Source organism: Cotesia typhae, unplaced genomic scaffold (assembly GCF_013202065.1).
Source record: "Cotesia typhae breed Kobodo isofemale line unplaced genomic scaffold, CoteBio_Ctyphae scaffold_45, whole genome shotgun sequence".
Classification (NCBI taxonomy): domain Eukaryota; kingdom Metazoa; phylum Arthropoda; class Insecta; order Hymenoptera; family Braconidae; genus Cotesia; species Cotesia typhae.
Window position 1 is genome coordinate 3,141,989 of NW_027423777.1, and position 15,731 is coordinate 3,157,719.

The 15,731-nt window shown below is 29.7% G+C and overlaps 1 protein-coding gene across 4 annotated transcripts in view; it reads left to right on the top strand.

Annotated features, from left to right (window-relative positions):
* Camta (Calmodulin-binding transcription activator) overlaps positions 1-15,731 on the top strand; it is a 71,243-nt gene that overhangs the window by 13,395 nt on the left and 42,117 nt on the right. For all 4 annotated transcript variants that reach the window (XM_074257627.1, XM_074257628.1, XM_074257625.1 and 1 more), the window contains exons 2-3: positions 10,449-10,828; positions 13,021-13,354. In XM_074257627.1, coding sequence (XP_074113728.1) covers positions 10,571-10,828; positions 13,021-13,354 — 592 coding nt within the window. In that variant the 5' untranslated portion in view covers positions 10,449-10,570. The remainder of the gene's footprint in view (positions 1-10,448; positions 10,829-13,020; positions 13,355-15,731) is intronic.

Here is a 15,731-nt window from a genome sequence, read left to right on the forward strand (position 1 = left end):
ATTATATTATAACTTTTTCTGTTATTATTACTAAAAATTTATTGTAATTAATTAAAAAGCATTACTTGAGTCAGCATCATTGGAAACTAATTTATATCACGGTTTTTAATTTTTTCAAAAATTTTAATTTTTCTCATTTTTTACAGTCTACTTCAAGACAAATTATTTTTTTATAATCAGTAAAAAAAAAAATTTCTTCACATATGATAAAAATTTTAAATTTACTATTAACAGATTATTATTTAGATTTTTAATCAATAATCAAAGATAATTTTAATTCAAGAAGTTACTCTTCAACGATCACATAATATTCTTATAGCCGTGAATAAAAAAAAGTATTGAAAAGTATCGGATTGACTAGAAAACCAATACTTTTTTCTTTGTCTCAATACTTTTTTTTTTTTAATCAGGAAAATTTCATAGAATTTATCTGTACATTTTACAAAAAAATAGGTAGTTTTCACGTAAACTCACGAGTAATAATTAGATATTTTTTCTGTAAATTTTAAAGAATATATGCTGTAGAAATTTTGAAAATTATTTTCTGTAAATTTTACATAGTCGTTTTTTCCGTGTAATTACACGGAAAAAAAATATTTTCTTGTCTCAAGTGAACTTTTTTTTTTCTGTGTACAAAAAAATGATTTTCAAATTTGATTTTCCTGAAAATTATGAAAATAATTGAAAATATCAAGCAACGTCCGAAGAGTAAGATTACTCGAAGTAAAAAACTTTACTTAGAAACATAATTTTTATTAGTCCGTTCGTGAGTTATGATTATGTTATTTGAGAAAAGTCCATAAATTTTTTATAATACAAGGCTTTACCTTATAAAGTGGGAACTGATATAAATTTTTAACGGGAGACAATAAAATACCGAGGAGAGTACAACTATTTTATGACTGACAGTTGAAATACAATTTGTTGTTCGAAAGTAAACAATGTGTTGGGTCTTATATTTTTATTAACCCCCGTTAGTTTTGTCCCGCTCCTTTATTTATATTTATATTTACCCGTTAAATCTGAAAAACAACGCTCGCCCATGATTTATTATTCAGCAAATAAGTTCCCCAGTTCATTTACCGTAATTTGATAAACTGATTTTAATTGCTTTGGTTTATTCTCCCGTAAAACGTCATTTAATATATTTTAAAATAAGTCGAGTAATATAATTAACAGAGAATTCAATTAACAACGCGCTTCTGTTTATAATAATATTTAATTTCTATCCTATGCACAACAGAAATCCATTAACCCTTAAAATAGATAAATTTATTACCGACATTATGTACCAATAAATTTTTATCCTTCCAAAAGCCAAATGGTATATAGCACAGTTAGCAGTTAAAATTTTGTGCGGTAATCAAAATAATGACGAAAGATAAAATGCGTCAATTGATCTCGGAATCTTCATTTATATTTATTGGCTATCTTGACAGGATTTATTCTCAAGGGAAATGGCAAACGTTTCCTCTCTCATTTCCTTTTTTTTTTTTCATCCGAGTTTTTTTTTCCTTTTATATACTTTTTTTCTTTCTTTCTCAACTCTCGTCTTCAGTTTCTTATTTCCTCTGCCGGGACCCAAGAGTTACTCGTTAAACCGTTGAAAATTTAAGTGTAGTAGGATTTTATTTTAGAATTCTGATCCATTTGTTTAAGAATTTAGCTCAGTTGACTTTATTTATCGACTGAGGGCAATTAACTATCTTATCGACTGCCTGTAATTATCGGCAGGAGGTAAAATAAAATTTTGTTGAGCCAAGAATGTGAAAATTAAAGCGAATCGTGTTTTAGAACACACTGTTTGCTCGTTGCCTCAATCTCTTAGAGCCTAAAATTCGATCAAAAAATTTTTTTTTTATTATTTTGGATATTTTAACAAGAGTTATGCTTATTTTCTGATAAAAAAAATTGATTTAGTAGTTTTTTCAGTCAGATATTTAAAAGAAACTTTTCAGTTATTAGTTCAGCTATAGAATTGATAAAGTTATTAAATATTAAAAAATCGGGAAATTTCCTTGCGGAGCATAACTTATTTTTATTACTCCGTAATATTTATATTTATATTTGGATATACACGGACGTTAAGTATGCGAGTTGATATATTCTCATTGGGTTGAATCATCGACGACGTCGACATGAGGATTACTCTTGGGAGGACAGAATACATGAATAAATTGGTAGCACATCCTGCACCGAATAACTATGTATCACGTGTCATATTCATACTACTCGCCGTTACACACTCATATCACCACTCCCACGGTCCTTGTATAGATCCACAGATCCGTCGATGTGTGTATGTGCATTAGGGGTGCTGTGTTGAGTAGTACAGACCGAAAATGTGTTATGAAGTGCCGGAGTATAGGCAAGAGTTAAGAATAAAGTAAGGGGTAGAACGAGAAAACTCAAGAACTATAATATCCTACTTATCCAACTCGCGTGCGACCCGACCGTAAGCGACAAACTCACCCCTTCCAGTCCAGAATCCAGAATGCCTCTTTATTTATTCTCGATACTTAACATTTCGTTGTTCCGTTAATAAAGAGCCAATTATTACAACTTTTCATGGCACTATTTACGATTTCATTATATTATAATTTTTTTTTACTTTTTATTTAGAATTTTTATTCTAGGATTAAAGATTGTAAATATTAAAATATCATTAGAGACCTTATTTTAATTAATTTTTTCCTATCTTCTATCATTTAGCCAAAATTTCAATGCTGAAGTCATTTTTTGGGATATTTAATTAGACTCGCAACCTTGCAGTCACTATGTGACTTGTGAAATATAAATAAATAAAATTTTGCTTTATTAAATAATGAATTTTGTTAAATTGCACTGTAATTTTTTAATTATTGAAATTTTTAAAGATATAAGCTCATCTTGATGTTACATTCATCAAGAGCTTTCATTTGAGTACCCACATGCATTTTTAATATATTTTTCATATATACATATATATAATATATATAAATATATGAAAAATTGATGTGGGTACTCAAATTAAAGGTCTTTAAGAGTATAACATCGGGATGAGCTTAAATCTTTAAAAATGTCAATAGTTTACGAGATATAAAGTCATTTCTTAATTATCTATCTAGAGATGGAGCATTTCCGAATACAGCCTAAATACTTATCATAATAAATTGACCTTTACAAAAAAAGAGACTCTCTCTTTCTTAACATTTAGCGAGAATTTAAATTTGAAATTAGATTTCAAAGTTTTTCTCAATTCTTTTAATGAACGTGATTTTTCAAAAAAATCACTGTCTTGTTAACATTACAACCAATTTTTAATTAAGCTGCTATTTAAAAAAAATAAAATACTCAAAATGGAAAATTTTTTGTGGGCCTGCGGGCTTAACCCCATTTTTGGTGATTATCTTCGGGGCGCTAAGAGGAAAGAACCTATTAAATTTAAGAGCTGTAACCCGTTTAGTTTTTGTGTAAAAAGACGAGGTAAGGGAAGCGTTGAACTGGTATTCAGTAACTTTGATTGTTCCTAATTCTGTCCGGCGGCGAGTTAAAAAAGGCCGGTAAATTTAAAAAGTTTGTCGGTCGGAAAGTTCGGTGGAACACTTGTAGTTCTTAGTGAGTTTGTAAATTTATTTATAAAAAACGTAACGTGGATAGGAGTAAATGTAGCTACGAAGCTCTCAAGTCCCTTTATAGTTCCGCTAGATTCTATAAAGGCACTTTAAAGATAAAATCGTGTCTCTGGCAAGGGTCATGTAATTCCCCAGATATTTCCTGGATTGTCGTACCGGCATCAGAGCACATCCTCCTATCCTGCTTTATCAAATTATGTTGGAACTATGCAAAGCTATGAATATTTGATAAATTAAATTACATTTATAATTTATATATGTTTATGCGTCCCTATGTTATTTATCTACATAACTTATAACTACACAAGTAGTTTAAAAAAAATACTTATCATCATTTCAATAATCAAAGATTGAATAAAATATTTTATTGAATCTTAAATTATTAAGTTAAAATTCAATTTTATAATGATATAATATTTTTATCTAAATAGTTCTTTAATAATGAATTTTATTGATAGAAAAAAAAATAATTTTTTAGACATTTTTTTTTTATTAGAAAAATATTTGGATCTCCTTAAATAATTAAACTAAAATTTTTTTGAAATTAGTTCTTGATTTAGCCGCTAGGTGGCCTACGGCTCTCGCTTCCAGAAAAATCTTACCAGAGTATATATATAAGGGCGGCGCAAAAATACTATTTTTTAACTTGCCAAATATACTGACGTCAAAAAAAAAAAAATAAAAATTTTAATTTTATACATTCTGAACTTATAAAAATTTTGGTTGAATCTTAAAAAAATTTTTAATAGAGCTAATCTTTCAAGAAGACTTTTTAAACATTATAAACTAACATATTTTTGTAGAACTTATAAATACACTAAAATGATTCTTCTGAAAGCGAGAGCCGCTGGCCATCTAGCGGCAAAACCAAGAACTAATTTTTAAAAAATAAGACAAAATTCTTCTAAATTTCTAATTTAAAATGAAAATTGGGTGGATTAATTAAATAGGTGAAATCAAGATCTAAATTCTTAGAAAAAGTGCTAATTATATAAAAAACAAACTAAAAAAGAATTTTAAGACTAAAAAATTCTTGAATTAATTCAAAATAATTTAATTTAATTTTCGAATCAATAATAGAGTACGTAAAATATTCTAAACTTAACATTAGCTGTATAAAAAAAATCTCGACAGCAATAACATTAATCAAAAATGATAATCTATGGTGTTGAGCATGAGTCAATAGTCAATAAATCAATAACATGACACGATAAATGGAAAAGAAATAAAAAAAAGAAGAATAAAAGAGCTCATTAATATAATACAATCCAAACAAGGAGATAAAAAGATAACATATTGATAAAAGTAAATGTTGCGTGTCAATCAAACTGTCAACGAGGTTATATTCTCGCGGGCAGATTTGAGATGAGTAATCGAGCCGATCTCATGAGCTGATCGACCGTAAAATGGGAATAGGAATAGTGTTGAAGCCGAGAAGACGAGAAAGACAGAGTGGAATTCATTTACACACACACACACACACGTGATGATGGTAATGCTCGCTAGAGTCGGCGTAGGTGTAAAACATTTTAGTTTCCTCGCTTTTTCTCCCAAGTTTTTGTTAGTACCGGCCTTCTCCCTCACTCGTCCAACTAAATACTGTCTACTGTCTACAGTATACTGTATCTGGTGTCTTGTAACACGTCCAACAACCCGTTGCCAATTCGTGAGCAACTACCAGACGCCTTTCAACCGTTTATTCTAATCCCCACGAGCAATCACGTATCTCTTCGCCAAACGTCAATCCTCTTCTAGCAAAAAGTATCTGAACCTAGCATATTTTTTACGCTTACTTCTTTTTATAGCTGTCTGCCTCTTTTAATCGTTATCTATCCTGATAGACCCGCTGCCAACAAAATCATTGACCCAGACCTATTGGTTAATATCGTGCTCTATTATTGATGTACTCGTACAAATATACAAGTGCTAGACTGTTATCAGTCCAATTCACTAACTTTCATTTGGTAGAAATATTGATAATAAAATTTAGCACTTGATGTCTAGTCCAAATTCTTTTGAATGGATTTTTTTAATCGCTTCCATTATTAATATTTGTAATAAAAAAAAAAAAATAAATATTATCTATCTAAGTAGAAAATTATTATTAAAATAAATTTGTCTTGATTCAAGAGTTTTTAGTTTGCTCTGAATAATATAAAAAAAAAAATTTTTTTTTTAATTAGTTCTTGGTTTCACTGCTAGGTGGATATTTCTTCTCGCTTGCAGAAAAATTTTACCAGAGTATATATAGAGAAGCGAAATTTTTTCATTCTTAAAAATGAGGTTGATAAGTGACTTAATAATTAAAAATTCTGCTGTCTAAATTTAAGTAATTTTTCTAAAATAAAATTGAACCCGTAAATTAAAAAAATTCTTTGATAAAATATTATAAATTAGAGAGATATTTTTTTTTTGAAGTTAGTTCATGGTTCCACCGCTAGATGTCTAAGCTCTCTCTCACTAGTAGAAATATCTTACCAGAGTATATATTAAGAAACAAACTTTCTTTTATCAATTAAACAAATTTCTATCATTATCTTCTAAAAATTTTCTATTCTTAGTTCAACAAGTTGCGGACTTAAGAACATAAAAATTAAAAAACCAAATAAATATTTGAACCCATCAAGACTTTTTTTGATGGACTAGAAAAAAAAAATCGAAAGATTGTCGGCATTTAAATTCTCGGAAAAAAAATATTTCATTTAAATTTTTGAAAAGATGTTTCGATGTTCAGAAAACATCTGTTTCTTCATTGACAACATTGATATTGTTGATATTGATAAATTGATAGTATTATAGAGCACTTATCCGTTTACAAGCAATAAAATGCGTATTAAATATAAAATAAGTAACAACTTGATGTTATCCAGAAATTTTCTTGGAGATTAAAATAGTTGTTGAGTTATATAGGTGTGTACGACATTTAAACAAAGAGGCCACAGCTGCGTATGCTTTTCTTATATTCTTAAAACTACAACAACCATTCCACCACTAAATCTTAGTCTTGATGTTCGTCTTAATCTTATGTTTCTCTCCTCTCCACATTTATACTACAACATAACGCAAAACTATGCTATATTGCTCTATACTACACCACCGTTTTGTCTTTTTGCATCGTAAAGTGCCAGTCGCAACGACTTAAGTCTGTCGCACTATTTCTTGGCAGTTGACAACCAACTGTATTTCCACCTTTATTTAATTACCAGCAATAACAAAAGTCACAATTCCATTTAAACATTTACAACATCAATAAAATTCTTAATTTAAGTGTTTCAATTTTAAAAATTCAATTATCTTTATTCCTCACATTTTTAATTAATCTTCTCGCAATATTTTATTGATGATAACTATCAATCTGCTGTCACTAAAAAAGAACTTGAGCTTTGTGATTTTTTGATATTTTAAACCACAATTTACATTTTGCGTATTTTTTAAATAGTTATTGGATCAATTACCAATTATTTAAGCACAAATGGCACTGGCGTATAGAACCTCAGTAATGTGTGCATAATAAAATAACTAAATAAACAAATTTTATCTAGCTTGAAATTGAAATCTATTTATGACAACTCTGAAAAGTTATCATAATAAATAAACTATCTCAGAAAAACATGTGAAATTTTTAAAAGGCAAATTCAGGTCGACATTTTTATATTAAATTTAACTATAAAACTAATTTTATCATATAAATTCCGAAGACATATTTTTCTTCTTTTTTCAATTTTATAAATAATGTTTTTATATGTAAAAATTTAGTGGATAAGGTTTTCTGCGATCGTGTTTTGAAACACACTCTTTGCTCGTTGCATCAACCTCCTTCAAGTCCAAAATTCCATCCACTTAGTTTTTTTAATTATTACATATTTATTTCCAAAAAATACATGTACAGTTGTACATATAACTACATATAATCCTTATTATGTTTTTCTTATTAATTTCCGCCAATTCTATATATTCTGTTGGCAAAAGATTAAAATATTTTATAGCAACCCAGTATGGACTTTTACAATATTTAGTTTTATTGATTTTCCATAGTTTTATCTTTTTGCGTCTAGATCTTCCATCATAACCATTGTAAAATTTTTTACAAGCATCATAGTAGTAAAATAAACTATTTAAGATAAGAGTTTGTTTAATATTTAGCGGAGTGTTATCTTCCAACCTAAGTTTTTTGATTATTCTTTTCTGCATAGAGTTTTATAGTTAGAGTTGTGTTTTTGTTATAAAAACTTTCTTTTATTAATTTTATTTTAATTTTCTAAACAATCAAATTTATAAAAATTTTTTTGAAATTTTCCGTAATAAATAATAGGAATAAATAAATTTTTTAGTAAATTAATTTTTTAATAAATGAATTAGTTACTAAAATTTGTGAATTTCTCCCTTAAAATTCGCATGGAAAAGATACGTTGTAAAATTTATAGAAAAATTTGTAAAATTTACAAAATTCTATCTATAAGTCGACTAATGTAATATTTACAGTACTATGTTATTTTTACGTGGTAAATTCTGTTAATTTAATAAATTCAGTCTGTAATTATAATATAACTTTTTCTGTTATTATTACTAAAAATTTATTGTAATTAATTAAAAAGCATTACTTGAGTCAGCATCATTGCAAACTAATTTATATCACGGTTTTTCATTTTTTCAAAAATTTTAATTTTTCTGATTTTTTACAGTCTACTTCAAAACAAATTATTTTTTTATAATCAGTAAAAAAAAATTTCTTCACATATGATAAAAATTTTAAATTTACTATTAACAGATTATTATTTAGATTTTTAATCAATAATCAAAGATAATTTTAATTCAAGAAGTTACTCTCCAACGATCACATAATATTCTTATAGCCATGAATAAAAATAAGTATTGAAAAGTATCGGATTGACTAGAAAACCAATACTTTTTTCTTTGTCTAGAAAACCAATCCTTTTTCTGGTATTCTGTTAAATTTGACGATAATAAATTTATAATCTGGACTTAAGTGAAGCGATCCCGGCAAAATCGTAATAATAGTAATATTTCCCTCAAACTCTATTTAATGCCTGAAAAGATTCAAGATTTCTTTTGAAGGTATGCCTCTGGTGGAGTTTTAAATACGTCAGGTAAAAGAAGTAGAACCGGCAGAGTGGGGTGCGGAAATAAATAAAAAAGTTTAAAACTGACGAGAGGATTTTTTTAGATCAAGCGCAACTCATAGAACTTGAAAAGCACGGATTTTTCTTATTCATTGAAACGTGTCAGTGGCGAATGAGAAATCTCGTTAAAGCTCACCACGAGCTTCACGAGGTATCATGATCTCCTAAGCTTGAAATTGGATCGATGTCAGTATATTTCCTCAATCCTCAATCCTCAGTTAGTGCTGTCGGTGGTTACTCACCAGAAAACTTTTTAAAACTCGTTTACTGATGAGGTCATGTCATCATTTTATTTCCGAGTTGAGAGTATTGAGAATTCGATGTGGAAAGGGAATCCGGAAGATCCAAAATAAACAAACTAAAACTAAATTACTCCAAGGGTCTATAACAATGCCTTAATTGCATCAAAATTGTGTCGGAATAGATTTTTGAGGTTGTAGTTACTGGAACATTCAATTTATCAGCTCGCGGTTGTTGATTAAAAGACTCTGCAACTTTTAATTACGAGGTTTTGTGATCCGATAAGTTTTAACAAAAGACTTGGTCTATCTAAGTTGTTCCTTTTCAATTTTTGAGTCAAATATTGGAGATACGAAAAAATTATAAGAAAATTTTTTTATAGAAAATTCATTTTTTAACCAAAAAGGTCTTTAATTTTTCTCTAATAAGGATAATAAGGCCTAGTTAAGTACTAGCTAAGGGAGATTTTGAAAAAAATCAAAAATATTGCATTTAATTATTGCAATGTATCATTAATTTTTAAATTAATACATTAACCATAAAATATAATGGAGTAATGGTAATTTTCATCATAAACAAACACAAAATTAAATTTTTTGAAAAACCTTGCAAATAGGCCTTATTTTACTATTACTACTACGGTAGGGTAATAAGGCCTAAGGGTTATACATACTGGAAATAGTTATACTATAGTTGATAAAATTGGTATTAGAGATCAATCATCACTTAAATTGAGCAACAATACTTTTTAAGATGTTGATAAAAATTATAAACAATGATTTTATATATAAATTATTAAATATAAAATTATAAAAAATGTTTATGTTTACCATTTAATCAAATCGTTTTTTAGGAATTGTTCTGCGCTACTTTATTTAGCATATTTAGGATGATGAAATATAGAAGACTTTGGAACGTTGTATCGGGACTCGGTATTAAACTTGTAGCGACGTTTCTATGCTAGACGCTTCTACTAGAAAAGTCTTTTTGCCGGAAGCGGTTATTTTAAATAGCATTTCTATCACTTAGGCCTTATTACCCGCGGGTACCTTACATATATAAGAGATTTTTAGGTATATTATAGTGACTCATTACGATATCTCTGGAACTATAAGGCGTAGAGACTTCAAATTTTGTAGGAATATTACTTTTGCTATGTAGAGGTCCGCTAAGAACGGATTTTAAGAAATTCCTCCCTCAAAGGGGTTTGCGGGGGCGTTAACAATGAAAAATTCCAATTTCAAGAAACCTTCTTGTTAGGACATTAAATTCTCTACATAAAAGGTCCTTATCAATTTCCCTGTATCTCTCACTCTTCAGCCAGAATTTGAACTGAATCCAAATTAGATTTTTACAGCCTCAATTAGCCATTACTTCCCAAAAGCGTGGTGTAAATCTTTAATTTCTGTTTTTCTTCTGGATTGTTAACTTTATAATGTTATTTTACTGTTAGAGATGGCGCAGGTGGTGATTGAAAGGAACTAAGGACCGTCTTGGAGTGTTGGGCAATCAGTGCGTGACCAAAGGTCATCGCAGAACGAAGGAGGAAAAGGACATATAACAATACAGAAGGATATGAGGCAAGTGGTGGTACTTGAGCCGGCTGGCAGCGTTCTGGTCATAAGGCAAACATCATTGGGTCCAAGCGCCGTGACGAGTGTTACGACAACTACCAACAATACTTCTATTGGCGGTTGTGTTACCACTGGCAACCATCACCATCACAATGCCCATGACAGTCACCACACAGTTCTCTCTAACAACGTCACCAATGACCACAACCAGAATCGCATCGTCGTTGTGAGGTCATCTTCAACTTCCTGTATGACCACTGTAAGTTACCCATTCTGTTTTATGGCTAGTCTAATGTTCCGGGTAATTCTCTCGCCGATTATTATCAGGAAATGATACACCTAGACTCTCTACTGAAATAGATACGGAAATAGATTTTAAAATTTTAAGCTAAATACTAAAGATATGGAAAAAAAAAACCTAAAAAAATCTTATTTGTAGGAAATTTAATTTTTTATCAAAAAAAACTCTTATCAATTTCTCTCAATCTCTTATTATTTAGCCAAAATGTCAATTTCAACTAAAAATTCAAATTGCGCGCGTTTTAATCCTAACCAATAAGGAATCACTAACCACACGGAAAAAACAACTGTGTAAAATTTACAGAAAATAATCTTCAAAATTTCCACAGTATATATTCTTTAAAATTTACAGAAAAAATATCTAATTATTACTCGTGAGTTTACGTGAAAATTACGTATTTTTTTTTGTAAAATTTACAGATAAATTCTATGAAATCTTTCTGATTAAAAAAAAAGTGAGACAAAGAAAAAAGTATTGGTTTTCTATTCAATCCGATACTTTTCAATACTTTTTTTTATTCACGGCTATAAGAATATTATGTGATCGTTGGAGAGTAACTTCTTCAATTAAAATTATCTTTGATTATTGATTAAAAATCTAAATAATAATCTGTTAATAGTAAATTTAAAATTTTTATCATATGTGAAGAAATTTTTTTTTAGTGATTATAAAAAAATAATTTGTTTTGAAGTAGACTGTAAAAAATGAGAAAAATTAAAATTTTTGAAAAAATTAAAAACCGTGGTATAAATTAGTTTGCAATGATGCTGACTCAAGTAATTCTTTTTAATTAATTACAATAAATTTCCAGTAATAATAACAGAAAAAGTTATATTATAATTACAGACTGAATTTATTAAATTAACAGAATTTACCACGTAAAAATAACATAGTAAGTTCTGTAAATCTTACATGAGTCGACTTGTAAATTTTGCAAACTTTTTTTCTATAAATTTTACAACTTATTTTTTCCGTGTATATTTAGTATTTAGCCTAGAATTATTAAATTTAATAATTTGTAAAATTTTTTTTGGGAAAATTGAACAATTTGTAATAAAAAATAGTTGAAAAATGATACTTTTAACGATTAAAAGAAAGATTTAGTGTTGAAACAACTATAATAGCATAAAAGGGTCAAAAAGTTTGATATGCAAATAGACGATAGTTAATATGAAATAAAAATTAAAGTACAAGCACACGCGAGCTAAATAATAATTTCCATATAAAAATGGTTGCCGTAAATATCTCATACATTTGCCGTAATTGTGATGATAATAATAAGTAATAATGACAGTGATAATAGTAATAATAATAATCATAGTAAAAGTTAAAATAATAACAATAATAATGATAATGAAATAAAATTTGAATAATAACCGACGAGTGTATGCAGTAATAAAACAACTAAGTAAAATTTCTATCACAATTTCTATCCTCAGGTTACACGCGACTTCCCACCAGCTCCCCAATTTTTTTTATTTAATTAACTATTTTACAATTCATTTATGCATCAAAACTGGCGTTTACATTTTTTTACCGGGCTGAAAAATAAAAGAAAATAAAAGAAGAGACTCCAAAAACAAAAAGAAGGTACTTACGTAAAAAAACTATTTTTTTTAAATAATTCTAACGTGGAACCCAAGTGTCTGTAAGACCACACAGACCCCAAAATATGAATAATAAAATGTAACCCTGGCATTCGTGATACAGAGAACACAAGGGGTTTCTTGTCGCTTGTGTTGTTATTATTTACCTCAAAGAACACAAAATTATGTGCTGTCAACTTTAGAAATCTAATCTTAGATTTTTTGCAGAAAAAAAATTGGGCAAACATTTTTTTCTGTCCTAATTAAATTTTTGTGAAATTAATTTGATAATTATTTCAATACTCGAATTGAAGATTTTTGTAAAATAATGATAATAATTAATGCACAAAATTTTTGGTAGATTTGAGTACCAATTCAGTACTTTAAATACTAAAATGATAAAAGAATAGGAAGTAGTAGTAGCCCAATGAGAATCTCTGAGGATCGATGAAGCGTAAACAAAGATACACTTTACACAGAGTTGATTGAGGAGTAAATGAAACCGAGTGAAGCAATTCTATGAATAATAAAAGCTAAAAAGGCAATTTGAACTTTTCTGTTTAGGGCGAGAATGGGATCCTGGTGAATGGGAATCTGAACAACAATGGAAACATCGTACTGAACGGTAACAGTGTAATAAACGCGAGTAAATCATCGGATATTGGATCAAATGTTAAATCTTGCGATCGCGGTGATCATCGAAAAGTAAAAGATACGGTTGTTGGTGGTAATGCCGATGTCACTACGGGAAATCGACAAAAATCAACGAAAGAGATAACTATCCATGAGCAGCAACAGCAAAAGTCACAGTCTCAACAGCAGACCCACCAACCGGGAACTGGAGGCGGAGGTGCTGGTGGTGCTGACGGGAAAACCGATGGCGCGGATACCATTTCTGGTGAGTGCCTCTCAATATTCCGTTTTCCATGCGATAAAAGTCATCCATAAAAGTCGTCAACATACTCACATACACACGTAGACCTTCGCGAAAATTCATTCTGGTACATCACTAGTTCAATTGTCAGGCTTATAATGTGACAGATACACACACCTTTTTATTATTAGATTCCATTTCAATAACCATAACATTTCATCACCCTAAGTAGTTTCGTTAACATTTCAATGCCTTCTCATTACATGTCGCTTTTCTTATGTCATTCGAAAAAGGTTAAAGAAAGAAAAATTCAATTCTTTTAAACTTTAAAAAATTTTTTATCGACCCGATATTTATCAAGGTCTCTTAAAAAATTATAAACTCACATAATTTCACAGTAGAATTGAAAAAAAATCCTTGAAATTTTTTTTTGCTACCCTAGTATATACTCTGGTAAGATTATTCTAAAAGCGAGAGCCATAAGCCATCTGGTGGTGAAATCAAGAACTAATATTTAAAAAATCTTACTAAACATAAAATTATCCAACATTTTTCATCAGAGGTAACTTATTTTTTTTTTTTTTTTTGTTGATATATATTAAAAGATTTTTTAAGATTAAATGACATTTTAACGATCTTGAGCTACTCCTTAAAATTTTTAAAGAGCTCTGAAAACATAAAAAAATTAACACATTTTTATGGTCGACTCGAAGAAATATAAATAGTTTATTTTTTTTGGCCAAATTTATTTATGAATTCTGGTTAGATTTTTCTACAAGCGAGAACCGTCGGCCATCTGACGGTGAAACCAAAAACTAAGTTATAATGTCATGTCAGGTTTAAAATACTCTAAAATTTTTTATCTAAGAGGTGAATGATTGTTAATTAAATTAAAAATTGAAAAGCAATTTTTTTTTTCGGGTTGAAACAGAGACCACATATGGACAGAGAATTTTTCACAAAAATGTCAAACGCCAAAAATAAAAGCAATAAAATCAACTCCTTTGATGTTGATGTTAATGTTGAAAGACGTCAATTAAAAAGTTGTAGCGAGCGTTCCCGGATTAAGTTACCACGGAGGTAGTAGCTGGTTGCCAGGAACATGCCCAGATAATATCTGAGTTCAGAACACGTGGTTTATGTGGTTTTACTTACGCAGACACTTTTATTCATGTCGAAAAAAGCATTTGCACCTGGTGCTAATGCTAACGCCATACTCACCAGCATTGTTACGTAAAAAATTAAAAAAATGTCGCTTAAGGGTGTGAGCAAAAGTCGATTGAGGTAAACCTCTCGCTGGATACACAACCGACACAAATACCTTCTTCCGTGCTGGTGGTTACCGGATGCTCTACGTTTACGTTTTTTGACTCTAAAAAAGCTCCAAGAAAGGGAGGTGTGTTTTCCATGACATATCGTGCTCTGGAGTTGGAATTTATGTGCGATTCCTGAACTAGAAGAAGGAACGGAAAAAAGAAATCCTACATGAGCGTCAAACTTGAGTAATCATTGAAAGTGTCGTGGAAATCTGTGTGAAACTGCTTGAAGTTATTATACAACAGAAAATATGTCAGAAATTTTATTGATATAATCTGAAATGTCCATAGATCATTTTTTGATTAAAAATAGTTTTAGAAGCTTCTTATAGATGGCGTATGATCGTTAAATCTTCTCTTTTGAAGAGAGTTAACTTTAAAGTGTTTAAATAATATTTTTGCCTTAATTATTGTGTATGAAAGCAGATAAAAATGTTGAATTCTAAGAAGACTTAATTAATAATTAGAATATCTATTTACAAGCCCTTAAAGCATTATTTGTTCAACAGTTGTAAACAATTATTATACTCGTCCTCTCGGCATTTGTCACGCGACAGTTGACTAAGAAACGGCGACATAAGATCTGATGAATATCAGGCATCAAAATCAGCCGTATTAAGCCATATCATAAAATTTAGGACGGATAGTTTAGTAGCCGGCAAATAGATACACAACTTGTTAGACAGGTAGTGGTTTGAAGCGAGCAGCCCGCTCATTGTCAGCTACGGACTTGATTTGGTAAGGAGTTTGCGGTAGTTGGTAAAGGGCTTGGGAAATGTGGTTTGCGAACACCTTACCCTAGCCTTCAGAGTTGCTTTTATCAAACTATAACTATAACTATAACTAGCACAACTACTTTGGCTGTTAGATATAGAAGTACAACAACTACTACAACTACAACTAGCAGTGGCATTGGCGACTATTACTAGGGCCACCACCACTCAGCCTCCCCGGTAGTGTCTTGTAAAATTGACGGGGTGAATTCAGTAGCGTCCCCTCTACTGGAGCGTTACAGCCGGGAACTGGGTCATCCCAGCTTCAGAATTTATTATTATATTCGGGTCTGTTCGGCTCATTGAGTCTGT